The sequence below is a fragment of the Ranitomeya variabilis genome, chromosome 2 (genome assembly GCF_051348905.1).
Source record: "Ranitomeya variabilis isolate aRanVar5 chromosome 2, aRanVar5.hap1, whole genome shotgun sequence".
In the NCBI taxonomy this organism is placed as follows: domain Eukaryota; kingdom Metazoa; phylum Chordata; class Amphibia; order Anura; family Dendrobatidae; genus Ranitomeya; species Ranitomeya variabilis.
In genome coordinates this window covers 379,085,855-379,111,298 of record NC_135233.1, presented here as the reverse complement: position 1 = coordinate 379,111,298, position 25,444 = coordinate 379,085,855, and the positions used below count along the sequence as shown (strand labels likewise).

The window sequence follows — 25,444 nt, the reverse complement described above, 5'->3', positions numbered from 1 at the left end:
CCAGGATCGGAGTTCACTTGTCCAGAGTCACACAGCGGTGAGTGTTCCAAGGGTAGCGAGGAAATGTTACGCTACGGGGTTAATTTAAAGGAAATGGAGCTAACTTCAGCGGTAAAGGCGCTCATATAGATCAGGAAACTAGAAGGAGATCTGGAGCAACGATTATATTGACATATGGTCGCTGATATCGGCAGACCAACAAACGGTGGAAAAAGACAACGATAGGAATTTCGATAGGGGGAGATCAAAAGTTGCATTAACCATGAATAATTGGCTCCAGGCCTTCGCAGTTTTGGGCTTAATTAGGGTCCCCAATAAGGAAGCGGCTCAGCAGCTGCAAGCAGGATTCTCCGACGGGTTTGTTATTCCCTTGTGGCTAACAAGAACGCCAACACTATCCAATAACCTAAAAGCGGCTCGCGAATTTCCCTAAATTCTTAGCCAAAAAAAAAAAAAAAATAGAAAATGAGGCTTTAAGTCGCTCCCCTTCAAAAACATTAAAATATCATCGCTAGGCATTATACCAAAAAAACGAACCCGGTAAAGACCGCCTAATCCATCATTTATCTCACCCAAAGGGCTATTCGGTTAACGTCGCAATTTCCCCAGAAAAAGCTTCCGTCTCATACGCGTCTTTCGATAAGGCAGTAGAATTAGTCGGCGCAGCCGCAGCGCCCTGCTAGCCAAATCCAACATCGAATCGGCATTCCATTTACTACCCGTGCACCCCAAATGTTTCCTGGGCTGCAAAGGGGACCAACAGTACTAATTCGACATGTGCCTCCCGATGGGATGTTCCATCTCATGTCACTAGTTCAGGCTATTCAGCACCTCCCAGATTGGGAAGTTCGGTACGAGACGGGCAGTAAATCCCTAATTCATTACCTCGAAGACTTCCTGTTCGTCGGCCCCAGAAATTCTAATCTCTGCTCCGATTTACGAGAGAAATTCAATCTATCTCACACAAATTCGGCGTGCCATTGTCACTGTAGAAAATGGTGGGACCATGTAATGCGTTCCCCTTTTTGGGCATCGAAATGGATACCACTTCAATGGTTTTCGGCTTACCAGAGGATAAAATACAAAAAAAACAGCAAATGTTGAAAGGCTTTCGGAAAGTAAACAAGGTAACCCTCCAGCAAATGCAGGCATTATTGGGTCTACTGACGTTTGCCTGCCGCGTAATGCCGGTTGGCAGAGCATTCTCGCGCAAACTTTCTTTGGAAAAGGCGCTTCGAAGCCCGGCCTTAGAATTAGGCTCACTCGTTAGCTAAAAGCCGTTCTGCTAGTATGGCAGACGTCCCTGCAATCGCAATAGGGTGGAACAAAAAAAACAAAAAAAAAAAAAAAAAAAGGGTTTTGCAGCAATTTATAACAACCAAGGGGGCAAATCTGATTGGCCGGAGCAATGGACGACAACAAAGTGGGGGCAAGACCCAGCCCTATGGGAATTGTTGGCGGTTGTAACGGCATTGGAGTTATGGGCCGATCAGTTGAGAAACATGAACATTCGTTTCCAAACAAAAAATGCGAAAACAGGGAAGAGTTTGAATCGCATGTCTTCTTCATCCCTGCCCATACTCGCTCTCTTGCGCCGGCTAGCGCTGAGATACCTGGAAAACAATATTTGGTGTAGAGCCACCGTGGTGGCGGAAGTTGACGATAATATCATTAACCCACTGTTATTTTCCAATTGGCAGGCTTTCAGAATCCAGCAGCCCGACGCGCAACCCCGGGGTATTCGGTGTCCACTGTCCCTGTGGGACAGTGGCCAATCATTGATGCCCTCAATCCGAGCCTTTTCGCCAGCTACCTGGCAGGGGTATGGTAAGGCTTGGGAGTAGTGGGTAGTGGTGCTCACTAAGTCAGGGTAGGCCAGTCGACGAAAGCGACGGAGCACGAAGCGCGGTGACAACTGATTTCCCATTACGGATGAGGGAAGGCGGGGCGTCGGGCACCTCGGCACAACCGAAATTAGCGGGGCTAGCATTTTTCTTTCAATTATCGGGATGGGCACAACCGAAATTAGCGGGACTAGCATTTTTCTTTCAATTATTGGGATGGGTAGACGTAACTAAGTCCTTCGGCATAAGACAAGCCATAAAAGGTTGGAAAAGGCTTCAGCCGAGCCAAGAAAGTCACCGCCCCATCTCACTGAGACTATTGCAGGACCTGCTGGCGATAAGCCCCCTAAAGTCTCCCGTCAGTCTGCTTATCGCAATATGAGGCGGCCCTCATATCGGCAGCTTTTGCGACCGCTTTCTTTTTTCGGAGCACTGTGAATCAGCGAATTGCTACCGTGGTCAAAAACCGCGTTGGAAGGAGTCCTGATTAATGAGGACATAGTGATATGCAGCGACGCCCTGCGCATCAGGGTTAGAAAATCCAAATGCGAACCCACCGGTAGGGGCACATGGGTCCTGGTTAACTCTACAGAGGGCCCAGCTTGCCCGCTAAAAATGGTTAAAAGATACGCCATAATAAGACGCGCTGGTAGATTTTTCTTCACTCATACAGACGGGTCCCCCCCCCTTGACCAAGTTCCAATTCCAGGCAAGGTTCAAGCTAGGTTTAAAAAAAAAAAAAAAAAAAACGGATCCAAAGGAGTATGGAACACATTCGTTCCGGATAGGAACGGCCACAGAGGCAGCTAAGGCAGGAGTGTCACAGGCCGAAGTGCAGAGAGAATGGGGCATTGGAAGGCCGCATGCTTCGCCAGATACATAAGACCCGACCTGCTTAATTAACATGTGTTGTCTCTTACAGGGGTTGAAGTTTGGGTTGTAGGAGATTCCTACGTATACCGGGCCGAAGAGAGGGCCAAACTGCGGCCAGGAGGAACAAATCTTTACCTCCTGGGCATAAAGGTTAACTGGAGGGGTATCAGAGGCCTCCAGAACCAGTGGAAACAGGTGTTCGAGGAGATGGTTGGCATAGCAAGGATGGCGGAACACCCAGTGATAATGGGGTTACACGTGGGTGGCAATGACCTTGGAAAACAAAAGGTGGCCGAGCTGTACAAATGGGTGACAACGGATATGGAACAAATGGGTGACAACGGATATGGAACGGTTCAGCAGTCTGTTCAGGAACATAATATGGGTGTGGTTGAATGTAACACCACGGGCCGCATGGCGCGGTGCAAGAGATAAAAAAGCCATAGAGCGAACAAGGGGGAAATTCAATGCTCGGATTGGAAAATATGTGAGAGGAAGAGGCGGGATCCTGATTCGTCACCAACACCTACAAGGGGACAACACAATTAATACCGGACAGAGTTCACCTGACGGACATTGGCCTCGATAATTTTGTTGGGTTTACAGGATGGGGTTGAACAGGCCCTAACATTGATGGGTGGGGTCGGAGTCCCGCGTAGGTAATACACGGGATCCTCCGTGGCGGAAGAAGCGGAGTAGGGCAAAGGTCGTAACCGCTCGTTGGGCCAATTCCCCTGTCGATCACGGACAGGAGCTCGGCGCGAGCGGCCGTTACGATATGTAATTGCCCTTTCTCTGCTTATTTAATTAATAAACTGTGACCGACCTGTTCAACCCACCTAGGACTGTGTGTGATTCATTACGGGATGGATGGGAGGGGGGAAGGCACTGGTTACGACACCCAGGTCTCCACAGTCTGGCAGACGCGGTACTGTATAAGGTGCGCGTCTCTGACTGGGGAGCACCGAGATAGAGCAGCATTAAATGATGTCAGTGCCAGTTCCCCCCTGGCATCACTCCCCCCTTGGTGATGCACTAATTGGAAGACCCCCGGCCGGCTGGTGGTCACTAGAGGGGAGGGGGGGAGCTCCTAGATAACCCCCCCCCCCTTGGCATCACTCCCCCTTAGTGATGCACTAATTGGAAGACCCCCAGCCGGCCAGTGGCCACTAGGGGGGAGGGGCCCTACGGCCACTCCTACAGGGATTAAATCCAGGCGTCCGGCCGGGAGCTTCCTCTTTCCCTCCCGGCGGACGCCTGGAAGCTTTTGTCCCACCCTCCCTCCCTTTTAAAGGATATTGGAGATACTAACCCGCGGGATAATGTAAATTTGTAAAGTCTATGGCAATAAAAAGTGAGTATATATGTACGTGGATGTAACTAACCTTAGTAATTTTATTAAGTCACAGCGGAAGAAGCGGAGTAGGGCAAAGGTCGTAACCGCTCGTTGGGCCAATTCCCCTGTCGATCACGGACAGGAGCTCGGCGCGAGCGGCCGTTACGATATGTAATTGCCCTTTCTCTGCTTATTTAATTAATAAACTGTGACCGACCTGTTCAACCCACCTAGGACTGTGTGTGATTCATTACGGGATGGATGGGAGGGGGGAAGGCACTGGTTACGACACCCAGGTCTCCACAGTCAAAGCAATACTGCCAGAAAGTTTAAGGAAAAATGAAACTCCTGCTATGCATTTCGCTATTGCATAGTAAGACAAACAGTTTTGTACTATAGATTCAGCAAACTTTAGTGCTGCTACCGGATTAGAAACTGTTGGGTCAAAATAATGTAGGTTGCAAAAATTGTTCCAATTCAGCCATGCAGCCGAATAGTCAGCCCATGATCTATTAGATAACGATTTTTTATTTATTTATTTATTTTTTTATTTTTTTTTATAAAATACTGTATCAGCGTGCAATCATGTCCCAAATTGAAAGGGGTAAGAGGGTCCTTCCGAATCCACGTTGGGAACCTGCAGGAAAAAATTCGACCACTGACGATTTTGTAAAGAGTCAGTTATGAAAAGAAATTTGCTCTTTCCCAACTTTGCTTTCAGGCATTGTAAAACCAATTGTCTCAAAATTCTGGCAGCAAAAGTATTTTTAGAAGATAACGTGTTGATAGAAAAAAATAAATAAAATAAAATAAATAAAAACAACTACTGCCTGGTTAGTGGAAAGGAGTAAAATCCTGGAATTCTGCATTAGTGATCTCCAAATTAATATTCCTGCAAAAATAGAAAAAAGTTCCAACACCATTACGTTTGAAGTTACTTTCTTAGACACCCAACTTATTGGCCACAGGATGGACATCCAATGGGAGTCAAATAAAATACTGAAGCCACGCTGGCTATCCGCTGTGAAAAGAAAGGGAAAAGAATCGCCAGAGACAAAAAATGACTGCCACAAAGATCTGCCGTTATGCTCTGACAAAAAGGAGAGCCAAATTCTAGCGTCTTCCTTTAGGTCAGAACGGATACTAACATGCGAATGAGGTGAAGACACACCTTAAGTGGCATCCTATAAACTTCTGCAAAAAGCCCGACCTATAGGAATGATGCAAACCGCAAAATGCAATAGACCTAACAATGAATGAATTTCCTTAAGAGTGACCTTGTTCTTGGCTAAAAAATTTGATAACACAATGCGCAGTTTAAAAATTTTCTCATCAGGAAGTCAGATTCCATTTTTTGATAATCAAGAGTGATTCCCAGAAATTCGATAGATCTAGATGGACCAACTGTTTTTCTGTGAGCAATAGGAACACTGAAGTGCTCACACATTTGGATAAAAAAAAAAAAAAAAAAAGTCATCAAAATAAAAACCTAAAGAATTAAAACCGCACGGGTGAACAGGAAGGAGTCTAAAAGCAGACTTAATATCTGACTTGGACATTAAAACATTAAAACCAAATTTCTTGAGGATTTCTAATGCAGAATCAAAAGATGAATAGGACACGGAGCATAAAGCCTTGTCCACTTCATCGTTCATGGATGAACCCAGCGGATATGATAAGTGGTGAATTAGCCGGAAAGAGCCCTCATCTTTTTTTTTTTTTTTGGTACAATACCCAATGGTGATATATGGAAATTAACAAACTGCGGGGTTAAAAAAGGGCCTGAAACTCTGCCTAGCTGAATTTCATTAATAATTTTATCCCTAGCTGCCTCAGGGTGAGCTTTTAAAGAGGGTAAATTAGGAACAACAGAACAGCCCGCCCCTTTAAATTGTGGGTTAAAAAATCATTCTGAAAAACCATTAAAAAGCAGCTCACTGGTCCCCTGGTCGGGATATTTGCTTAGGCATACTGACATGTTTGCCAGAATCACTGGCGTCTGTGCTTTTTGAATTAGGCTCCTTACCTGAGGACTGTTGACCTGCTTGTTACTTAAAACATTTAGACATAGGGTGTGAGTGACCACAGAACAAGCATTCATGGCGGAATCTACAGTTGTTGTTCCACTTACAAAAGGAATCGTTGAAAGCGAAACAAACACCGCGTTTACTTGAACTAGAAGGGGGCTGAAATAACTTGTTGCAGAGATGGGGAGATTTTTCACCCAAAACTGCAGCAAAAATAGAAAAAGCTTGCACCCAGTTGTTGAAAGATTTAAAGTTGGTGCGTTTAAATTCATCTGAATCAGCTTTCTCATCATTCTTTTCGGATTTTGAAAGCTGGTCCTTTCTAGGCAGTAAAGAAAAAATATCGACTAAATGATTATTCCAAATAAGCTCTTTAACAGAAGGGCTTAAATGGAATCCTAAGGGAGACAGCTCGCATGTCAGAGCTTCTTTAAAAGAGTTAACAGGGGCGGTGTTAGCTGATGAAATGTCAGAAATTGCAGCACTGTGTACAGCTGATGTGACAGCTGAAGTGACAGCAGGGGGGGGGGAATAGCTTCTCTTAAAGTTTCAGCTAACACTTTTCTTTATGATGTCTTTTAAATGTGAGTGTGGAACAGACAAAGGAACATTGAAAGTCTCACCCCTCGATGAATGCTGGTCGTTTCTCTGCTCCATACAGCAGCAGGAGCTCGAGCCCTCCATGTTGGGCAAGCTCATATGGGAAGCTGCTGTAAGCGGCGTTTCTTCATCCTCTTCTGAGTGTGACGACAGGGGGTCCTCCCGAACCGGTGGTCTGGACCGCAGCTGCAGAAGCCACTGCTGTTGTAGAATCCAATGACACCGCAGCGCTTTTACGGCTGCGGTGTGTTGAAGACATCCCGGCCACTTCAGATGAGGCGGTCGGCGCTCTGTCATGACGCTGGCGGTGGAAGTCTCGCGCTGGGCTGCGAGACTTCTGAGGAGGGCGGCGCCGTGACTTCCTTCTTCCTTCTTGGACACTGCGGCTGGAAGCAGGCGGCGACAGCGACTTCGGAGAGTATGGAGTCCTTTGCCTCCTGCGCCTCCCTGAAGCGGTGGGTGTCGGCAGGACCAGAGAGGCTTGACACGGCGACCGAAGGGTATCTTCTGGAGGATGAGGGACAGCATCGGCAGGCGCTAAGATAGGTTTCATAGCCAGGCATTGCCTCAGCCAGTCCGCTCCATCCTCGCCGTCGGCTCTAGTCAGGAGCTGTTGCAGGAGATTCTCCATCCTGGGGTATGTGTCTTCTTTATCTTCTTCTGCTGACAGAATGACCAGATACCACAAAACAGGTGTTTATATATTCAAAAAAAGAGCGGCAAAGCTGCTAACAGCCAATAGAAAACCGTTACAATAGCTGCCAAACATACCAGAAAAAACTGGATAAAACCAGTGTCACACTTTCAGAGATGACTGACCTGACCTTTATTTGACCTTTCTTCTGACAGAAAGTCATATTAAATGACAGGGTCCATGAGGCCATGAGACCCCCGCTATATTTCTTTCAGGTTTACGCGGGGGGGCTAACATTATCGTATAGTAAGCCCACTAATAGCAATATATTTTAACGGACAGTTGCCATCTACCAATATGGCTCGACAACATTCCTAGAGGACAGCTAATGCTAGTAACATGTAGGATTGGAGACCAATCTTTTTTTGCCCGTAAAGGAACCAATAGCTGTGACATCACTGCAGCTTACGGTGGCAGTTTTTAGTTTTTTTTATATTGTGAGTTGCTTCATTCAGCGTGACTGTCCGGAACGCTGTCTTTGGAGAGCACCATCATCCAGAAGAGTGCTCACAGCATCCTGGATATTCATCGTCTTTTACGGAGGTTCCATGAAGATCTAACCAAATTATTTTGACACACACAAGTCTTATTGTAGTAGCGATACCTCAGCATATTAGTGCATATTGTTTTATAGATTTGTATATATCTACTGATTATCAATCTGACGTATAACTACCACCTTTGTGTGTTCTCTCCTGTACAGGCAGCCACTCTCATTATTTCTACACAACTCTGACCTACAATTCATCATTTGAGTCTTCCTTTTACTCTTCAATGAGGATGATTGATGACGTCCCTCTCTTTTGGTACGACAGCGACAATGGAGTGGCGGAACGCCGAGTTCCCTGGTTTAAGGGGGCTAATAGATCGCTATGGGGTGTCAGTAAAAATGAATTGAGATTTCATGGAGTGATGCAAACCAGGTTAAATGACACCTTGAATTATATAAATAACACAGAGGGTAAGTAACATTTACATTCAAATCTGGAAGTCAAATATCGCAAAATATGTACAACCCCCACTCACAAAAAGTTGGGACGCTCCCCAAAATGAAAATAAAACAAGAGTGCAATTATTTGGAAATCTCATATCTCCATATTGTATTCTCTAAAGAACATAGAACAGATCAGAAATTGATCGTTGGACATTTTTCCATTTAATTTAAACAAATTAGCTTGTTTTAAAAATTGATGGCAGCCACACATCTCAAAAAAGTTGGGAGAAGGTTAATGAAAGTTTGGAAAAGTAGGTAATACTAATGAAAAAAAGCTGGAGGGTTCATTTTGGGTTCATTTTGACATGACTGTATATAAAAAGAGCATGTGAGAGAGGTAGAGTCTCCCAGAAGCAAAGATGGTCGGAAGTTCACTAATCTGTGAGTAACTATGTATAAAATTTGTAAAACAATTTCAGAAATATGTTCCTCAATGTAATATTGCAAATACTTTGAATATTCTCTGTTTACAGAACATAACATTATCAAAAGATTCAGAGATTAGGATGCTAGTGATCTACGTGCCATTGGGCGGCACTGCAGAGTTCCGGGCTACGAAAAGCGTGCACTGAGTGTTGGGCTATGTCAAGCGGGCACTAAGTACTGGGCTACGTCACGTGTGCACTGAGCATCCTAATTTCCATATTGATTAACCTCTTTCCGACATGTAGCGTAATAGTACGCACATGTAGGACTCCCCCTGCTTGGTGGGTGCTTCGATACTGAGCCTGCACCTTTTTGGGCACATGACAGTTGATCTATACAGCTGACATGTGTCCGCAACAGCCACAGGTGGAATCTCAATCCACCCGCGGCTGTTAACTAGTTAAATGCTGCTGTCAATCTCTGACAGTGGCATTTAACTAGCGCTTACAGGAAGCACATCACTAAACCTGCCCATCGGTGACCTCGTCACATGATCGCAGGTCACCAATGGGTTGTCATTGTGCCCCAGCTTCGGCACTCATAGAAAGTGAACATTTCTGCTACACACAGGCGATCTGATCATCGCCTGTGTGTAGCAGAGGTGATCAAAGTACTCCAGCTTCTGGTCTCCCATGGAGACTATTGAAGTATGCAAAACATAAAAATGTTTTTAAAAACATTAAAATAAAATTAAAAATATAAAAATTCAAATCACCCCTCTTTTGCCCCATTCAAAATAAAACAATAAAAAAATCAAATATACACGGATTTTGTATCGCCGCGTTCAGAGTCACCCGATCTATCAATATAAAAAAATCAACTAGGTAAAGAGAAAAAATTCAAAATGCCAAAATTTTTTTATTTTTTTTGGTCGCCGCTACATTGTAATAAAATGCAATAACAGGCGATCAAAAGATTGTATCTACACCAAAATTGTATCAATAAAAACATCAGCTTGGCACACAAAAAATAAGCCCAAGATCACGAAAAATGGAGACGCTACAGGTCTCAGTAAATGGCACCCTTTTTTTAACAAATGTAGGATTTTTTTCACCACTTAAATAAGAAAGAACCTACACATGTTTGATGTCTATGAGCTCGTAATGACCTGGAGAATCATAATGGCAGGTCATTTTTAGCATTTAATGAACACGGTAAAAAAGCAAAAAAATAACTGTGGAATGGCACTTTTTTTGCAATTTCACTGTACTTGGATTTTTTTTCCGTTTTCCAATACATGATATGTTAAAACCATTGGTATTATTTAAAAGTAAAGCTTGTCTCACAAAAACAAGCCCTCACATGGCCATATTGACTGAAAAATAAAAACGTTATGGCTCTGGGAAGAAAGGGAGAAAAAAAACGAAAACGCAAAAATGGAAAATGGCCTGGGGGTTAAGGGGTTAAGCAACGTTTTCTGTCCAATCAAAGAAGCGAGTAAAGGTGATGTTTATCATTGCTAAAGTGCTATAGTTCCCCCCCAAATAAAATAAGAACAACACTCAGTACACAGCCTCATTACTGAAAGTCGGTGGCTCCTGGGAGGAAATAAGTTAATTTTCTCCCAGTAGCTGCACTTTCAGTGTGAGTGCTGGGCAGCATTGTAACAATATTTACCTGTACATTAACCCAATATCTGCAGGTAATTACTGTTTTCCGAGGTGACAGGTTCACTTTAGGGTATGTGCACACTTTGCGGATTCTTCTGCGGATTTTTCCGCTGCGGATTTGGAAAATCCGCAGTGCAAAACTGCAGCGGTTTTCACTGCGGATTTTCCTGCGGTTTCTTCTGCGGATTCCTCTGCGGGTTTTCAACGGCACTTTCCTATTGGTGCATGTTGAAAACCGCTGCGGAATCCGCAGAAAGAAGTGGCATGCTCCTTCTTTTTTTTCGCAGCGGTTCCGCAATGAATTTTCCGCAACGTGGGCACAGCGGTTTTTGTTTTCCATAGGGTAACATTGTACTGTACCCTGCATGGAAAACTGCTGCGGATCCGCAGCGTCAAATCCGCTGCGGATCCGCAGCAAAAACCGCAAAGTGTGCACGAGCCCTTAAAGTCAACCTAGAGATTCTGTAAAAAGAAACGTTTGTCCAAAATGTCTAAATAGGTCGGAGAATATAACAGAAGGTTCAACCATGTTACCAGATTAATGCCCTGTCCTCTCCCGTTGTACTAAGGATATGTATTTTTTGTGTTCCCATTTTTAAGGATATCACGTTCTTCAGAATTTAGACGGTTGTACGGTTAACACAGACGGCACCATTGGTTACATAAAGGAATATCAATATAATGGACAACCTCTTATTTATTTCGACTGGGAGACCAGAAAATGGAAATCAGAACTTCCCGAGTTCGAAGGCTTCGTAGAAGATGTATTTGGAAATTATACTATGATGGAGGAAGTAAAGAATGAATTATTGAATGAATGCGTACCGCACATTGGAGAGCTGCTGTCATTGGGCGAATGTACATTTAATAGGAGAGGTACGTCATAGTATGTGACAAGGTCAGGAAGTTACACCCTTTTATTACTTGTAATATATTGTACTTCTTGTGATCGTGGAGCCAAAATCTGTTATAGCAGAACTGTCTCGTGACGATTATCATGTTTTCAAATGAACTCAGTTGGGTGATGCCTCGGGGTTCGGCTTCTGAAACTCCCAGTAAACAGCTAATATCTTCCCTGAGGGACGTTGTAATAGGTCACTCATTATGAGAAATCATTAAAAACAATGCAATGGTGGCAGGACCATCTAGCAGGCTTGTTAGGAACAAGGAGAAGATGAGTGATGTAAGAGAACAGAGAAAATAAGCGTGACACAACCTACAAACCCAAGGTATTCAACCCAAGACTCAGATCTCATGTCCGTCTGGGGCAAGGAAATCTATTCCTCCCGGTGATCAAACGAGCAAACAGTAAGTCTAAAAATGCAATCAAAATTATTCCCCCACCATTGCAAATTCAGTTTATTGGCAACATTGACAAACTTTATTCTGTTTGCAACTTGTAATTAGCTCAACATGATGATAAATGGACTAAGCTACCTCAGGAACTCCGACAGAAGCTGGTTTAAGGCTATGTATCACATCTGTAGTAGGTAATAACAGCCAGGGGTGCAGGAGGTTATAACAGCCAGAGGAGCAGCTGGTCATAACAGCCATAGGGGCAGCAAGTCACAACAGCCAGAGAGGCAGCAGATCATAACAGCCTGAGGGGCAGCAGGTCATAATAGCCAGAGGGGCAGCAGGTCATAACAGCCATAGGGGCAGCAGGTCACAACAGCCCGAGAGGCAGCAGGTCATAACAGCCTGAGGGGCAGCAGATCATAATTGCCAGAGGGGCAGCAGGTCATAACAGTCATAGGAGCAGCAGGTCATAACAGTCAGAAGGGTAGCAGGTCATAACAGCCAGAGGGGCAGCAGGTCATAATAGTCAGAAGGGTAGCAGGTCACAATAGCTAGAGAGGCAGCAGGTCATAACAGCCGGAGGGGTAGCAGGTCATAATAGCCAGAGGGGCAGCAGGTCATAACAGCCATAGGGGCAGCAGGTCACAACAGCCCGAGAGGCAGCAGGTCATAACAGCCTGAGGGGCAACAGGTCATAATTGCCAGAGGGGCAGCAGGTCATAACAGTCATAGGAGCAGCAGGTCATAACAGTCAGAAGGGTAGCAGGTCATAACAGCCAGAGGGGCAGCAGGTCATAATAGTCAGAAGGGTAGCAGATCACAATAGCTAGAGAGGCAGCAGGTCATAACAGCTGGAGGGGTAGCAGGTCATAATAGCCAGAGGGGCAACAGGTCATAACAGACATAGGGGCAGCAGGTCACAACAGCCCGAGAGGCAGCAGGTCATAACAGCCTGAGGGGCAGCAGGTCATAATTGCCAGAGGGGCAGCAGGTCATAACAGTCATAGGAGCAGCAGGTCATAACAGTCAGAAGGGTAGCAGGTCATAACAGCCAGAGGGGCAGCAGGTCATAATAGTCAGAAGGGTAGCAGGTCACAATAGCTAGAGAGGCAGCAGGTCATAACAGCCAGAGGGGTAGCAGGTCACAACACCCGGAGGTGCAGCAGCTTAAAACAGCCAGAGGAGCAGCAGGTCACAACAGCTAAGTCTTAGAATCATAGAATGTTAGAGTTGGAAGAGATCTCCAGGGTCCTCGTGTCCAACCCCCTGCTCAATGCAGGAGTCACTAAATCATCTCAGACAGTTGTCTGTCCAGCCTCTGTTTGAAAACTTCCATTGGAGGAGAACTCACCACCTCTTATGGCAGCCTGTTCTATCCATTGATCACTCTCACTGTCAAAAAGTTTTTTCTAATATCTAATCTGTATCTTCTCCATTTCAGTTTCATTCCATTGCTTCTCGTGTTTCCATGTACAAATGAGAATAATGATGAGTAGTGATGATCAAATAGCTTTGGATAAGTCCTTACTCGAATGGCTATAGTGCTTACCAAATAACTGCATCGGGAACCCGGATACCTGTAGTACACCCGATAATGAGCTGTTCGGCGCCACAGCTACATGTGTCACGGCTGTGTAACAGTCACAATACATGTATGGAGAGCCTGTCTGTTGTGACTGTCACACAGCCTCAACACATGCAGCTGCGGCGCTGGACAGCTGATTATCGGGAGCGCTCCAGGTATCTAGGTTCCCGATGCAGTTATTCGGTAAGCACTGTAACTTGCCGAATAAGGAGTTATCCAAAGCTATTCGTTCATCCCTTTAACCGTTCCTCATAGGACATACTTTGCTGTCCACTCTCCATCCTGGTAGCTCTCCCTGAACTTGCTCCAGTTTTTCAATGTCTTTTTTAAAATGTGGTGCCCAGAACTGGACACAGTATTCCAGATGAGGCCTGAGCAAGAAGGAGTAGAGTGGGATAATGACTTCAAGTGATCTATATTCTATGCTTCTTTTTTACATCCTAGAACTGTGTTTGCCTTTTTTGCTGCTGCATCACACTGTTGACTCATGTGCAGTCTGTGATTTTAAGCACTAAAGATTGTACATTTTGCAAAATGTGACAAAAATGAGCAAATGTAACACCCCTTAAAGCCACCTCAGTGGGCTGGTTGTCTGTTAGTTCTCACCTCAATATGGCACAGTGCCTCTACAAGAATCTTACTGGGAGCTGTAGCAGAAACCCCTGTCCACGTTCCGTAGACGATCACAAAAGATGAGGCTAGAACAATTAACAAGTTTTATTTATACAAGGATTAAATGGTGAATATGGTAAGGGGAATGGCAAGTAATGGCAAAGCAAATAGCATTAGACAATCTACAAATACAAGATGAGGCTTTGCAGTAAATCTGAATGCTAGGGATGACGCTTTTCCTTTAAATTGCAGCAAGCACAATCCTAACTAATATTGCTTAAACTATAACTGGCTGCAGAATTGGAAACAACGCAGGTCAATATTGCGTTCCGCTTGTCGCGGGTGGTGGCATGCTTTCAGGATCCATTGGTGCACGTAATGCCATAGGAACAAGATCCCCTCCGCGACTAGTTTTATTATAACTCCTAGAGTGTTGAACCACAAGTCCCAGCAATGGTCCCTTACAGATAGCTCTTATATACTCTTCCCTAGTGGAACAACAAGTCCAAACAAGCTATTCACTCCTTGATGTGGCAGTTTTGCAATCACACAGGGTTCCAGCCTGGGATTGTATGATTCAGTTACTTAGGGATCGAAGACAGAGCTATTCTCCCTAATGGGAAGCCAGGAAGATGAAGGCAACTGTCCCTGCAAAGCAGAATTGTACCTGCCTCTGATCCTACAAGTCCAGCAGCCCAGTGGTTCACATAAGTGCGCTCTTCCTCACTGCCTTTCTTTGCTTGAGCCTTGGCATACGAACAGTGTGAAAATAACAATATTTCATGATGTCTAAATAGTTAACAATGGAAAAATGACCCACAAAGGTTTAAGGGTGAAGCCAACTGGAGAATCCCCAGCAGTGATTTGCAGGCAATTAATTTTGCAGAGGATAAGTAAGCTGTTTCATCCATAATTACAATTTTTGGTTTCTTCAGCTGCACCGCAGACAGGATATAGAGGCTACGTTTGTCTTCACCCTTATAATAGGTCATTTTCGATAATACGTTCCATTATCAAACTCATACAGTCACCTCTCGTCTTTTCTCTTAATAGAAGCTCCGGTTGTGAAGGTGACCCAGGTCCCTATAGACAATGGCACACTTAGGGTGCACTGTCGGGCGTATGGACATTACCCCAAAGACATCTCCATAGTGTGGTACAAAAATGGACAACAGATATCGGAGGAGAAGATGGAAAGGACGACGCTGCCATTACTGGACCTGACGTATCTGACATCTTTATCATTCAACGTGACATCCATGGCTGATGATGTGTACACCTGTATGGTTACCCATAGTAGTATGCTGCGGGGCTTTACCCAGGACTGGAGTAAGTGGAGTAAACTGCTGTTGGGGTCCTTACAGGTGGCCAGATTCACGCTCTGTCACATGGTCCTAGAAATTAAGCTTCTCTTATAAGTTGTGACATTCAGACACAGAGGGGACCATCCTCCTCCTCGCTGTGTATAGGTGATGTGTGGCAACTCTCCTGGTGAGGTGCATTCACTATGCAATAGATCAGGGTGAGCAGCACAGACCGGAGGTACTGAGGCAGTAGAGCAGGACAGCCAGTTGGTACGTGAAACTGCAAAGACTGGTAGAGCTGGGTATGGAGGATGACAGGTGGATCAACAGACCTGAAAATGTTGGATGTATCAGAACCAAATGTGAAAGAGCACCCGGGAATAGCAGAGATGAGTAGGTAATCAGGCAATTTGTTGCAGGAATGCAGGTAGCACATAGGAATAGCGGAGTTGAGGTGGCTATAATGCACTTTGTTGTCAGATTATAGGTAGAGACCAGTAGCCTGGCAGGTTCCTTGATAATGCAGAGTTAAGAGTGTGGACAGCAGCTTGACATAGCAGAGACGAGTAGGTTGGCATGTACTTTAATAAGCGGATTTGAGGATGAGGACAGCTCTAGGAACAGCAGTTCTGGGTTAGTAGGAGATCGAGACTGAACGGCACTAAGGAGCCCCTGTGTAGCATCAGACAGTATAATAACCAGCGCCAGACATAGTACTGGCACCAGGGAGCAGCCTCCACCTTAGAGAGGTGAGAGAAGGTAAAGACTGACTGATTAAAACAAGGATGAAATATAAGTATTAATATACTTATATTATATAAATTCTTAGTCCATGTGACTTTGAACAGTCATATAGCACAATACATCCTGGGACAACATTTCTTCGCCCTTTAGATGATATGATTTACCAGAAATGCCATTATCGTTTCTACTAGTTATATGTATAGACAGAGAAACACTCATTGATTGAGTTGATCATAAAACTTTGTGTTTTCTCTATACAGATATTTCTGGTGATTTTGGAAATCTCAGCAGCACCCCCACCGGCCCGTATGTTGGGGCAGTGATCGGTATCTGCCTGGCTGTCGTCGTCGTCATCGTTATTGTTGCATTCGGTTTAGTTTTCTTCGCAAAAAGCAGAAAACCATGGATATCTGGATAGAAGAGGCTTATGGAGAGAATAAACAACAGGTCATAAACCCACTGAACGTCCTTACATGCCGATCATTATCAGCTCCCAAAACCAAAGCTGCTAATGGTCGTCTGATGACGTAAAGAAAGTTTAGCGTCATCTGTTGGTGCAGAAACTCCCTACGGTTATTGTGCTGGCGATGATCTATCTGTGTGCGCGCTCCATCCACTCTACACATGACATCACTGCTGAGCTGTCGGCCGGTTGTATCTGCTCCAGAACCAATGCGAACTCCTTCCATCATGGAAACAAAATGAAAACTTGTGTGTATCCTACTGTGTTTGTAAGAATTTATTTCTATTATGTTGTTTTGCTTTCACTATCGTCCCCTGTAACGCTGCGTACACCGTACAATTTTTTACAAAAAACGAACTTGTGGATGTAATACCTAGTACAACAATCCCTTCCATATGAAATGCCCATTGCACTCCAACTGGGGAAACGGGGCAAAACTCCCAAACAAATAGGATCCTATCAATAACCAAGAGCATAATGCCCCATAAATGTTCATGACAATGGATTAAGTATAACAATGTACACATTTTATTCAAGTAAATACAACATAAAAAAATAATAATACAATACCAAATGATGAGGATAAGGTGAAAGACTATACAGGAAACCAGCCACATGAGAACACACACATAAAAAGTAAGGGTACTGCCAATCAGCAGCTGATGAAGTAAATGTCTCAAAAAAGACAGGGCATTATCTGGACGCTAATGGAAGGGGAGGCGAAAACGGTCTAAGGCACAAATAGCCAGTGACTCATAAGCATTGCTCTATCCTATCCCTTATAACACCCATCCATATTGCAATAGTGCCCATAAAGTGCGAGTAACCTTAAAAACGCCTAAGTGGCGTGCTGCATATTAGGCTTACCCATGTGTGTATTCCCGTGCAGTTGGTATCCAGCAAAAAGCCCCACCGTACATTTGTAGTGGAGCGCCCCCAGTAGGGCAGTGGGGTACTCGGTCCCGGGTCCTTCGGTTCTCAAGGGGGATGTGACGGAGGCTGACCCGGTCTGTGGCCCTAGGGACGTCCGTGTAAATGGGGGAAAGGTCTTTAAAGGGATGATGTTCGTGATGCCACCTGTGGTATTCGGTCAGGGTGACTGACGCTGCTTTAAGGGGTCTGCTGGGGTGATGTTATGGCAGCTAGATTGTATACCTTCCCACAGGTGAAGTGTATCCCCAGGGCTTCCCAGAGTATAGATGGTGGATGGTGAGAGGCGCAGAGAAGAATTCCAGTGTCCCCTTATCCAGGTGCAAATCAGTAGCCTTCCTCTAGCGCCTGGGTGTTGTAGTACCTTACTGCTGAGCCTCTCATAAGGTCCTCACAACTTATGTAGATGTTCTAGATGTTATGTCTCTTTCTCTGTCCCCCTGATGGTGAGGATAGGACAAACCCGTATGACTGATGGCCTGAGGCTTTTTACAGGGACTCTAGCACGCCCCAGCCCCCACAAGTTTCCACCATGCCTCCTGGGTATAGGTCGGGCAGGTAACGTGGAATTAGCTGTCCTGCCGGTCTCTGGAGCAAGGCATAGAGACTGTTGCTCCTTCGGTGTTCCAGCTACCGGATCCTGCGCCTCAGAAGGAGGCAGCCTTTGCAGGGCAGAACTTCTTCTGGTTTCCTCTCCTTTTGCTATGACTTTGTTTCTCACCCTCTACAATACAATTCGCTGTTCGTGTCTCTTTCTTAGGATGCTGCCGCACGTCGGGCAGGCGCAGCTCCGTGGCCTTCTGTCTAGGCCTCTGACAGGATCCCACCTGTCATGATCTCCATGGCCAGAGAACTAGCATAAGCCTCAATAGGAACAAGCTCTTGGAAGATGTAACTATACTGACCATGAACTAAACCTACCGCATCATCTAGAAGTAGCCAGGTAGCATGTCCTACTTTTTATCCCTATATGCCCAGCGCCGGCCGGAGAACTAAATAATGCTAGCAGAGGGAAATATAAGACCTGACTCACCTCTAGAGAAATGCCCAAAAAGGAGACAGAGGCCCCCCACATATATTGGCGGTGATATGAGATGAAACAACAAACGCAGCAGGAAAATAGTTTTAGCAAATTTGAGGTCCGCTTTCTAGATAGCAGAAGACAGAAAGCATACTTTCATGGTCAGTAGAAAACCCTAACAAAACACATCCAGAAATTACTTTAGGACTCTGGCATTAACTCATAATACCAGAGTGGCAATTCCTGATCAACAAGAGCTTTCCAGACACAGTAACGAAACTGCAGTTGTGAACTGGAACCAAAATACAAAAACAAAACATGGACGAATGTCCAACTTATCTAGTAGATGTCTGGGAGCAGGAACAAGCACAGAGAGGCTTCTGATAACATTGTTGACCGGCAAGCATCTAACAGAGAAGCCAGGTTATATAGCGACACCCAGATCTAATCAGAACAGGTGAACAGGGAAGATGATGTCACAAGTTCAATTCCACCAGTAGCCACCGGGGGAGCCCAGAATCCAAATTCACAACAGTACCCCCCCCTCAAGGAGGGGGCACCGAACCCTCACCAGAACCACCAGGGCGATCAGGATGGGCCCTATGAAAGGCACGAACCAGATCAGAGGCATGAACATCAGATGCAGTGACCCAAGAATTATCCTCCTGGCCGTATCCCTTCCACTTGACCAGATACTGGAGTCTCCGTCTGGAAACACGGGAGTCTAGGATTTTTTCCACAACGTACTCCAACTCACCCTCAACCAACACCGGAGCAGGAGGCTCAACGGAAGGCACAACCGGTGCCTCATACCTGCGCAATAACGACCGATGAAAAACGTTATGAATAGAAAAGGATGCAGGGAGGTCCAAACGGAAGGAAACAGGGTTAAGAATCTCCAATATTTTATACGGACCGATGAACCGAGGCTTAAACTTAGGAGATGAGACCCTCATAGGGACAAAACGAGAAGACAACCACACCAAATCTCCAACACAAAGCCGAGGACCAACACGACGGTGACGGTTGGCAAAAAGCTGAGTCTTCTCCTGGGACAACTTTAAATTGTCCATCACCTGCCCCCAGATATGATGCAATCTCTCCACCACCGCATCCACTCCAGGACAATCCGAGGATTCCATCTGACCGGAGGAAAATCGAGGGTGGAACCCCGAATTACAGAAAAACGGGGACACCAAAGTGGCAGAGCTGGCCCGATTATTGAGGGCGAACTCCGCCAATGGCAAAAAAGCAACCCAATCATCCTGGTCAGCAGACACAAAACACCTCAGATATGTCTCCAGGGTCTGATTAGTCCGCTCGGTCTGGCCATTAGTCTGAGGGTGAAAAGCAGACGAAAAAGACAAATCTATGCCCATCCTAGCACAGAATGCCCGCCAAAATCTAGACACAAATTGGGTTCCTCTGTCAGAAACGATATTCTCAGGAATACCATGCAAACGAACAACATTTTGAAAAAACAGGGGCACCAACTCGGAAGAAGAAGGCAATTTGGGCAGGGGAACCAAATGGACCATCTTAGAAAAACGGTCACACACCACCCAGATGACAGACATCTTCTGAGAAACAGGCAGATCTGAAATAAAATCCATCGAGATGTGTGTCCAAGGCCTCTTAGGAATAGGCAAGGGCAACAATAATCCACTAGCCCGAGAACAACAAGGCTTGGCCCGAGCACAAACGTCACAAGACTGCACAAAGCCTCGCACATCTCGTGACAGGGAAGGCCACCAGAAGGATCTTGCCACCAAATCCCTGGTACCAAAAATTCCAGGATGCCCTGCCAATGCAGAAGAATGTACCTCAGAGATGACTCTACTGGTCCAATCATCAGGAACAAACAACCTATCAGGCGGACAACGATCCGGTCTATCCGCCTGAAACTCCTGCAAGGCCCGCCGCAGGTCTGGAGAAACGGCTGACAAGATAACTCCCTCCTTAAGAATACCTGTGGGGTCAGAGTTGCCGGGTGAATCAGGCTCAAAACTCCTAGAAAGGGCATCCGCCTTAACATTCTTAGAACCCGGTAGGTACGATACCACAAAATTAAACCGAGAGAAAAATAATGACCAGCGCGCCTGTCTAGGATTCAGGCGCCTGGCGGTCTCAAGATAGATCAAATTTTTGTGGTCAGTCAATACCACCACCTGATGTCTGGCCCCCTCGAGCCAATGGCGCCACTCCTCAAACGCCCACTTCATGGCCAAAAGCTCCCGATTCCCAACATCATAATTCCGCTCAGCGGGCGAAAATTTACGGGAAAAGAAGGCACAAGGCCTCATCACGGCGCAGTCAGAACTTTTCTGCGACAACACTGCCCCAGCCCCGATCTCAGAAGCGTCGACCTCAACCTGAAAAGGAAGAGTCACATCAGGCTGACGCAACACAGGGGCAGAAGAAAAACGGCGCTTAAGCTCCTGAAAGGCCTCCACAGCATCAGGGGACCAATTAGCAACATCAGCACCCTGTCTAGTCAAATCGGTCAATGGCTTAACGACATCCGAAAAACCAGAAATAAATCGACGATAAAAGTTGGCAAAGCCCAAAAATTTCTGAAGACTTTTAAGAGAAGAGGGCTGCGTCCAATCACAAATAGCTTGAACCTTGACAGGATCCATCTCAATGGAAGAGGGAGAAAAAATATATCCCAAAAAGGAAATTCTCTGAACCCCAAAAACGCACTTAGAACCCTTGACACACAGAGAATTAGACCGCAAAACCTGAAAAACCCTCTTAACTTGCCGGACATGAGAGTCCCAATCATCCGAAAAAATCAGAATATCATCCAGATACACTATCATAAATTTATCCAAAAAATCGCGGAAAATATCATGCATAAAGGACTGGAAGACTGAAGGGGCATTAGAAAGACCAAAAGGCATCACCAAATACTCAAAGTGGCCCTCGGGCGTATTAAATGCGGTTTTCCACTCATCCCCCTGCCTGATCCGCACCAAATTATACGCCCCACGGAGATCAATCTTAGAGAACCACTTGGCCCCCTTTATTCGAGCAAACAAATCAGTCAGCAACGGCAATGGGTATTGATATTTAACCGTGATTTTATTCAAAAGCCGATAATCAATACATGGTCTCAAAGAGCCGTCTTTTTTTGACACAAAGAAAAAACCGGCTCCTAAGGGAGATGACGATGGACGAATATGTCCCTTTTCCAAGGACTCCTTTACATATTCTCGCATAGCAGTATGTTCAGGCACAGACAGATTAAATAAACGACCCTTTGGGTATTTACTACCCGGAATTAAATCTATAGCACAATCGCACTCACGGTGCGGAGGTAGTGAACCCAGCTTGGGTTCTTCAAAGACGTCACGATAATCAGACAGGAACTCAGGGATTTCAGAGGGAATAGATGATGAAATGGACACCAAAGGTACGTCCCCATGAGTCCCCTTACATCCCCAGCTCAACACAGACATAGCTCTCCAGTCAAGGACTGGGTTGTGAGACTGCAGCCATGGCAATCCCAGCACCAAATCATCATGTAGATTATACAGCACCAGAAAACGAATAGTCTCCTGGTGATCCGGATTAATACACATAGTCACTTGTGTCCAGTATTGTGGTTTATTATTAGCCAATGGGGTGGAGTCAATCCCCTTCAGAGGAATAAGAGTCTCCAAAGGCTCTAAATCATACCCACAACGATTGGCAAAGGACCAATCCATAAGACTCAAAGCGGCGCCAGAGTCGATATAGGCGTCCGTAGTAATAGATGACAAAGAGCAAATCAGGGTCACAGACAAAATAAATTTAGACTGTAAAGTGCCAATGGGAACGGATTTATCAAGCTTTTTAGTACGCTTAAAGCATGCTGATATAACATGAGTAGAATCCCCACAATAGAAACACAACCCATTTTTCCGTCTAAAATTCTGCCGCTCGCTTCTGGACAGAATTCTATCACACTGCATGTTTTCTGGCGTCTTCTCAGTGGACACCGCCAGATGGTGCACTGGTTTGCGCTCCCGCAGACGCCTATCGATCTGAATGGCCATTGTCATGGACTCATTCAGACTTGCAGGCACAGGGAACCCCACCATAACATCCTTAATGGCATCAGAAAGACCCTCTCTGAAAGTAGCCGCCAAGGCACACTCATTCCACTGAGTAAGCACAGACCATTTACGGAATTTTTGGCAGTAAATTTCAGCTTCATCTTGCCCCTGCGATAGGGACATCAAAGTTTTTTCTGCCTGAAGTTCCAAATGAGGTTCCTCATACAGCAAGCCCAAGGCCAGAAAAAACGCATCCACATTGCGCAACGCAGGATCCCCTGGTGCCAATGCAAAAGCCCAATCTTGAGGGTCGCCGCGGAGCAAGGAAATCACAATCCCAACCTGCTGTGCAGGGTCTCCAGCAGAACGAGATTTCAGGGACAAAAATAACTTACAATTATTTCTAAAATTCTGAAAGCTAGATCTATTCCCTGAGAAGAATTCCGGCAAAGGAATTCTCGGCTCTGATACCGGAGCATGAACAACAAAATCTTGCAAACTTTGTACTTTCGTGGCGAGATTATTCAAACCTGCAGTTACACTCTGTAGATCCATTATAGACAGGTGAACATAGAGCCATTCAAAGATTAGAAGGAGAGAGAAAAAAAAGAAAGACTGCAGCATAGACAGACTGGCAAGTGATCCAATTAAGAGCACACTAACTACTAGAGAAAAAAAAAAAAAAAAAATTTTCAGCAGACTTCTTATTTCTCTCCTTTCTCAGCCAAGGATTTTAACCCTTTAGTGGACCGGTCAAACTGTCATGATCTCCATGGCCAGAGAACTAGCATAAGCCTCAATAGGAACAAGCTCTTGGAAGATGTAACTATACTGACCATGAACTAAACCTACCGCATCATCTAGAAGTAGCCAGGTAGCATGTCCTACTTTTTATCCCTATATGCCCAGCGCCGGCCGGAGAACTAAATAATGCTAGCAGAGGGAAATATAAGACCTGACTCACCTCTAGAGAAATGCCCAAAAAGGAGACAGAGGCCCCCCACATATATTGGCGGTGATATGAGATGAAACAACAAACGCAGCAGGAAAATAGTTTTAGCAAATTTGAGGTCCGCTTTCTAGATAGCAGAAGACAGAAAGCATACTTTCATGGTCAGTAGAAAACCCTAACAAAACACATCCAGAAATTACTTTAGGACTCTGGCATTAACTCATAATACCAGAGTGGCAATTCCTGATCAACAAGAGCTTTCCAGACACAGTAACGAAACTGCAGTTGTGAACTGGAACCAAAATACAAAAACAAAACATGGACGAATGTCCAACTTATCTAGTAGATGTCTGGGAGCAGGAACAAGCACAGAGAGGCTTCTGATAACATTGTTGACCGGCAAGCATCTAACAGAGAAGCCAGGTTATATAGCGACACCCAGATCTAATCAGAACAGGTGAACAGGGAAGATGATGTCACAAGTTCAATTCCACCAGTAGCCACCGGGGGAGCCCAGAATCCAAATTCACAACACCCACCCCTGTCAGGGACCACCCTGTCGGCAACCCCTCAATGTTCCTCCTTCCTCTCTGTCTGCCTGACAGGTACTGACTGAGTGAAGCTCAGCCAGCTTCTGACTAACTTCCTATCCAGACCACCAGTTTTACCTAATTGTGAAGAATGCCCTAATAAATAGGAGCATAGCTCCCCCTTGTGGACTGGAGTGTGAAGTGTGCTGCATGGTTTGTGATACCTGGTAATGAATGCCCTCCCCTTAGTGAAATCTCAGGGGGGGCACATGATAACACGGCCACTTTGATAACATGATATTTTTATGTTTGATTCTACAGAGTTATTACCATACAGAGGGTTAATTTTATTTCCCTGGTAAGCTGTGTGTTTACACGAGCAGGTTATTTTCTGGTTTAAACCGGTTTTCTCTCAGGTGTTATTCCCGCAATTTTTATGATCCCTGATTGGTGAAAAGGCCCTGAGCGGGAAGAATTTGGAGATATAAATACAGCTGTTCATGGGCGCTGAGCGCAGTTACTTCAAGCAAGTTTTGAAGATCAGAAGGTATTACCTCATGGATGAGCTGATGCAGTAAATGCTCCTCAGGGCGGAGGATGAAGGTGGACTAGAATGGTTACGGAACTGTTTGGCTTTACAGCCTTCTGCGAGGCCTGTCTCAGCTCCGGAGGCTTCCTCAGCTCCGGTGCCGCAAGCTCCGCTCTCTCTTCCGGCCCCCCTCGAGCAGCTGCCACCGCCGCTCCCACGCCGCAGCTCAGCGAGGAGCCGCCGCCCCAGAAGCTCCTACTCACCACCGCCATCTTCTAAGGTGAATGACCGGGTGCCGGATACACGCAGCAGGAGTAGGAGGCCCTCACGTCGGAAGTCCCGCAGTCCATCGCGGGAAGCCAGACGAAGCCAGCCCACATCGCCGGCGTCATCAGCGCCAGCCGCCGGACCTTCCTCTATGTGGCGCTCTGCACATCCCGGGAATCCGGATGCCGGGCACACAGAGCTAGCTACATCTAGCCACCGCAGCCATAAAAGAGCTGCGGTGGCCCAGGGAGCACCAGAGAAGTATTACCGATCATCCAGAAGCACACAGTCAAAGCAGGTGAGCGCAGCTGCCGCTGCGGCGGCATCATGGAGGTCTCCTTCACCAATTTCGGAGACTGAAGAGGATCACAGCCCACCTTCACCGCTGCACTCCCCAGCCTATGGGAACCCGGATGCCGAAGTCTGCTTGGAAAATCAGGTCGTTCATCAGGACAAGGGTGAGGTTTTGAGTGTACCCCAGTTTGTCTCTTCCTCTAACCTCAAGTCAGTTGTAAAGGATGTTATCTTAGAATGCTTTTCTAGCGGCTCGCTGCCCACAATTTGCAATCCCACTGCTTCTTTTAGTGAATCTGCAGCTGGGAGCGTTATCTTGAAACCAGGTTTACCTGAAGTTTTTCTTAAGGAGTCCATGACTTGTGAGGTGACTCCCCTGGGTTTTCACCTGAGTTCTTTAGTGAAAGGTATTACCGTCCTTAAAGGAACAGCAGCATAAATACGACAAAAAAGATGATTTTGAGAGAAAG

The 25,444-nt window shown here is 45.7% G+C and overlaps 2 protein-coding genes across 4 annotated transcripts in view; both read left to right on the top strand.

The window, feature by feature from the left end:
* LOC143809478 (major histocompatibility complex class I-related protein 1-like) overlaps positions 1-16,670 on the top strand; it is a 28,335-nt gene extending 11,665 nt beyond the window's left edge. For both annotated transcript variants that reach the window (XM_077292551.1, XM_077292550.1), the window contains exons 2-5: positions 8,078-8,335; positions 11,005-11,280; positions 14,954-15,229; positions 16,209-16,670. In XM_077292551.1, coding sequence (XP_077148666.1) covers positions 8,149-8,335; positions 11,005-11,280; positions 14,954-15,229; positions 16,209-16,366 — 897 coding nt within the window. In that variant the 5' untranslated portion in view covers positions 8,078-8,148 and the 3' untranslated portion in view covers positions 16,367-16,670. The remainder of the gene's footprint in view (positions 1-8,077; positions 8,336-11,004; positions 11,281-14,953; positions 15,230-16,208) is intronic.
* LOC143809479 (major histocompatibility complex class I-related protein 1-like) overlaps positions 1-25,444 on the top strand; it is a 124,403-nt gene that overhangs the window by 34,306 nt on the left and 64,653 nt on the right. The window lies entirely within an intron of this gene.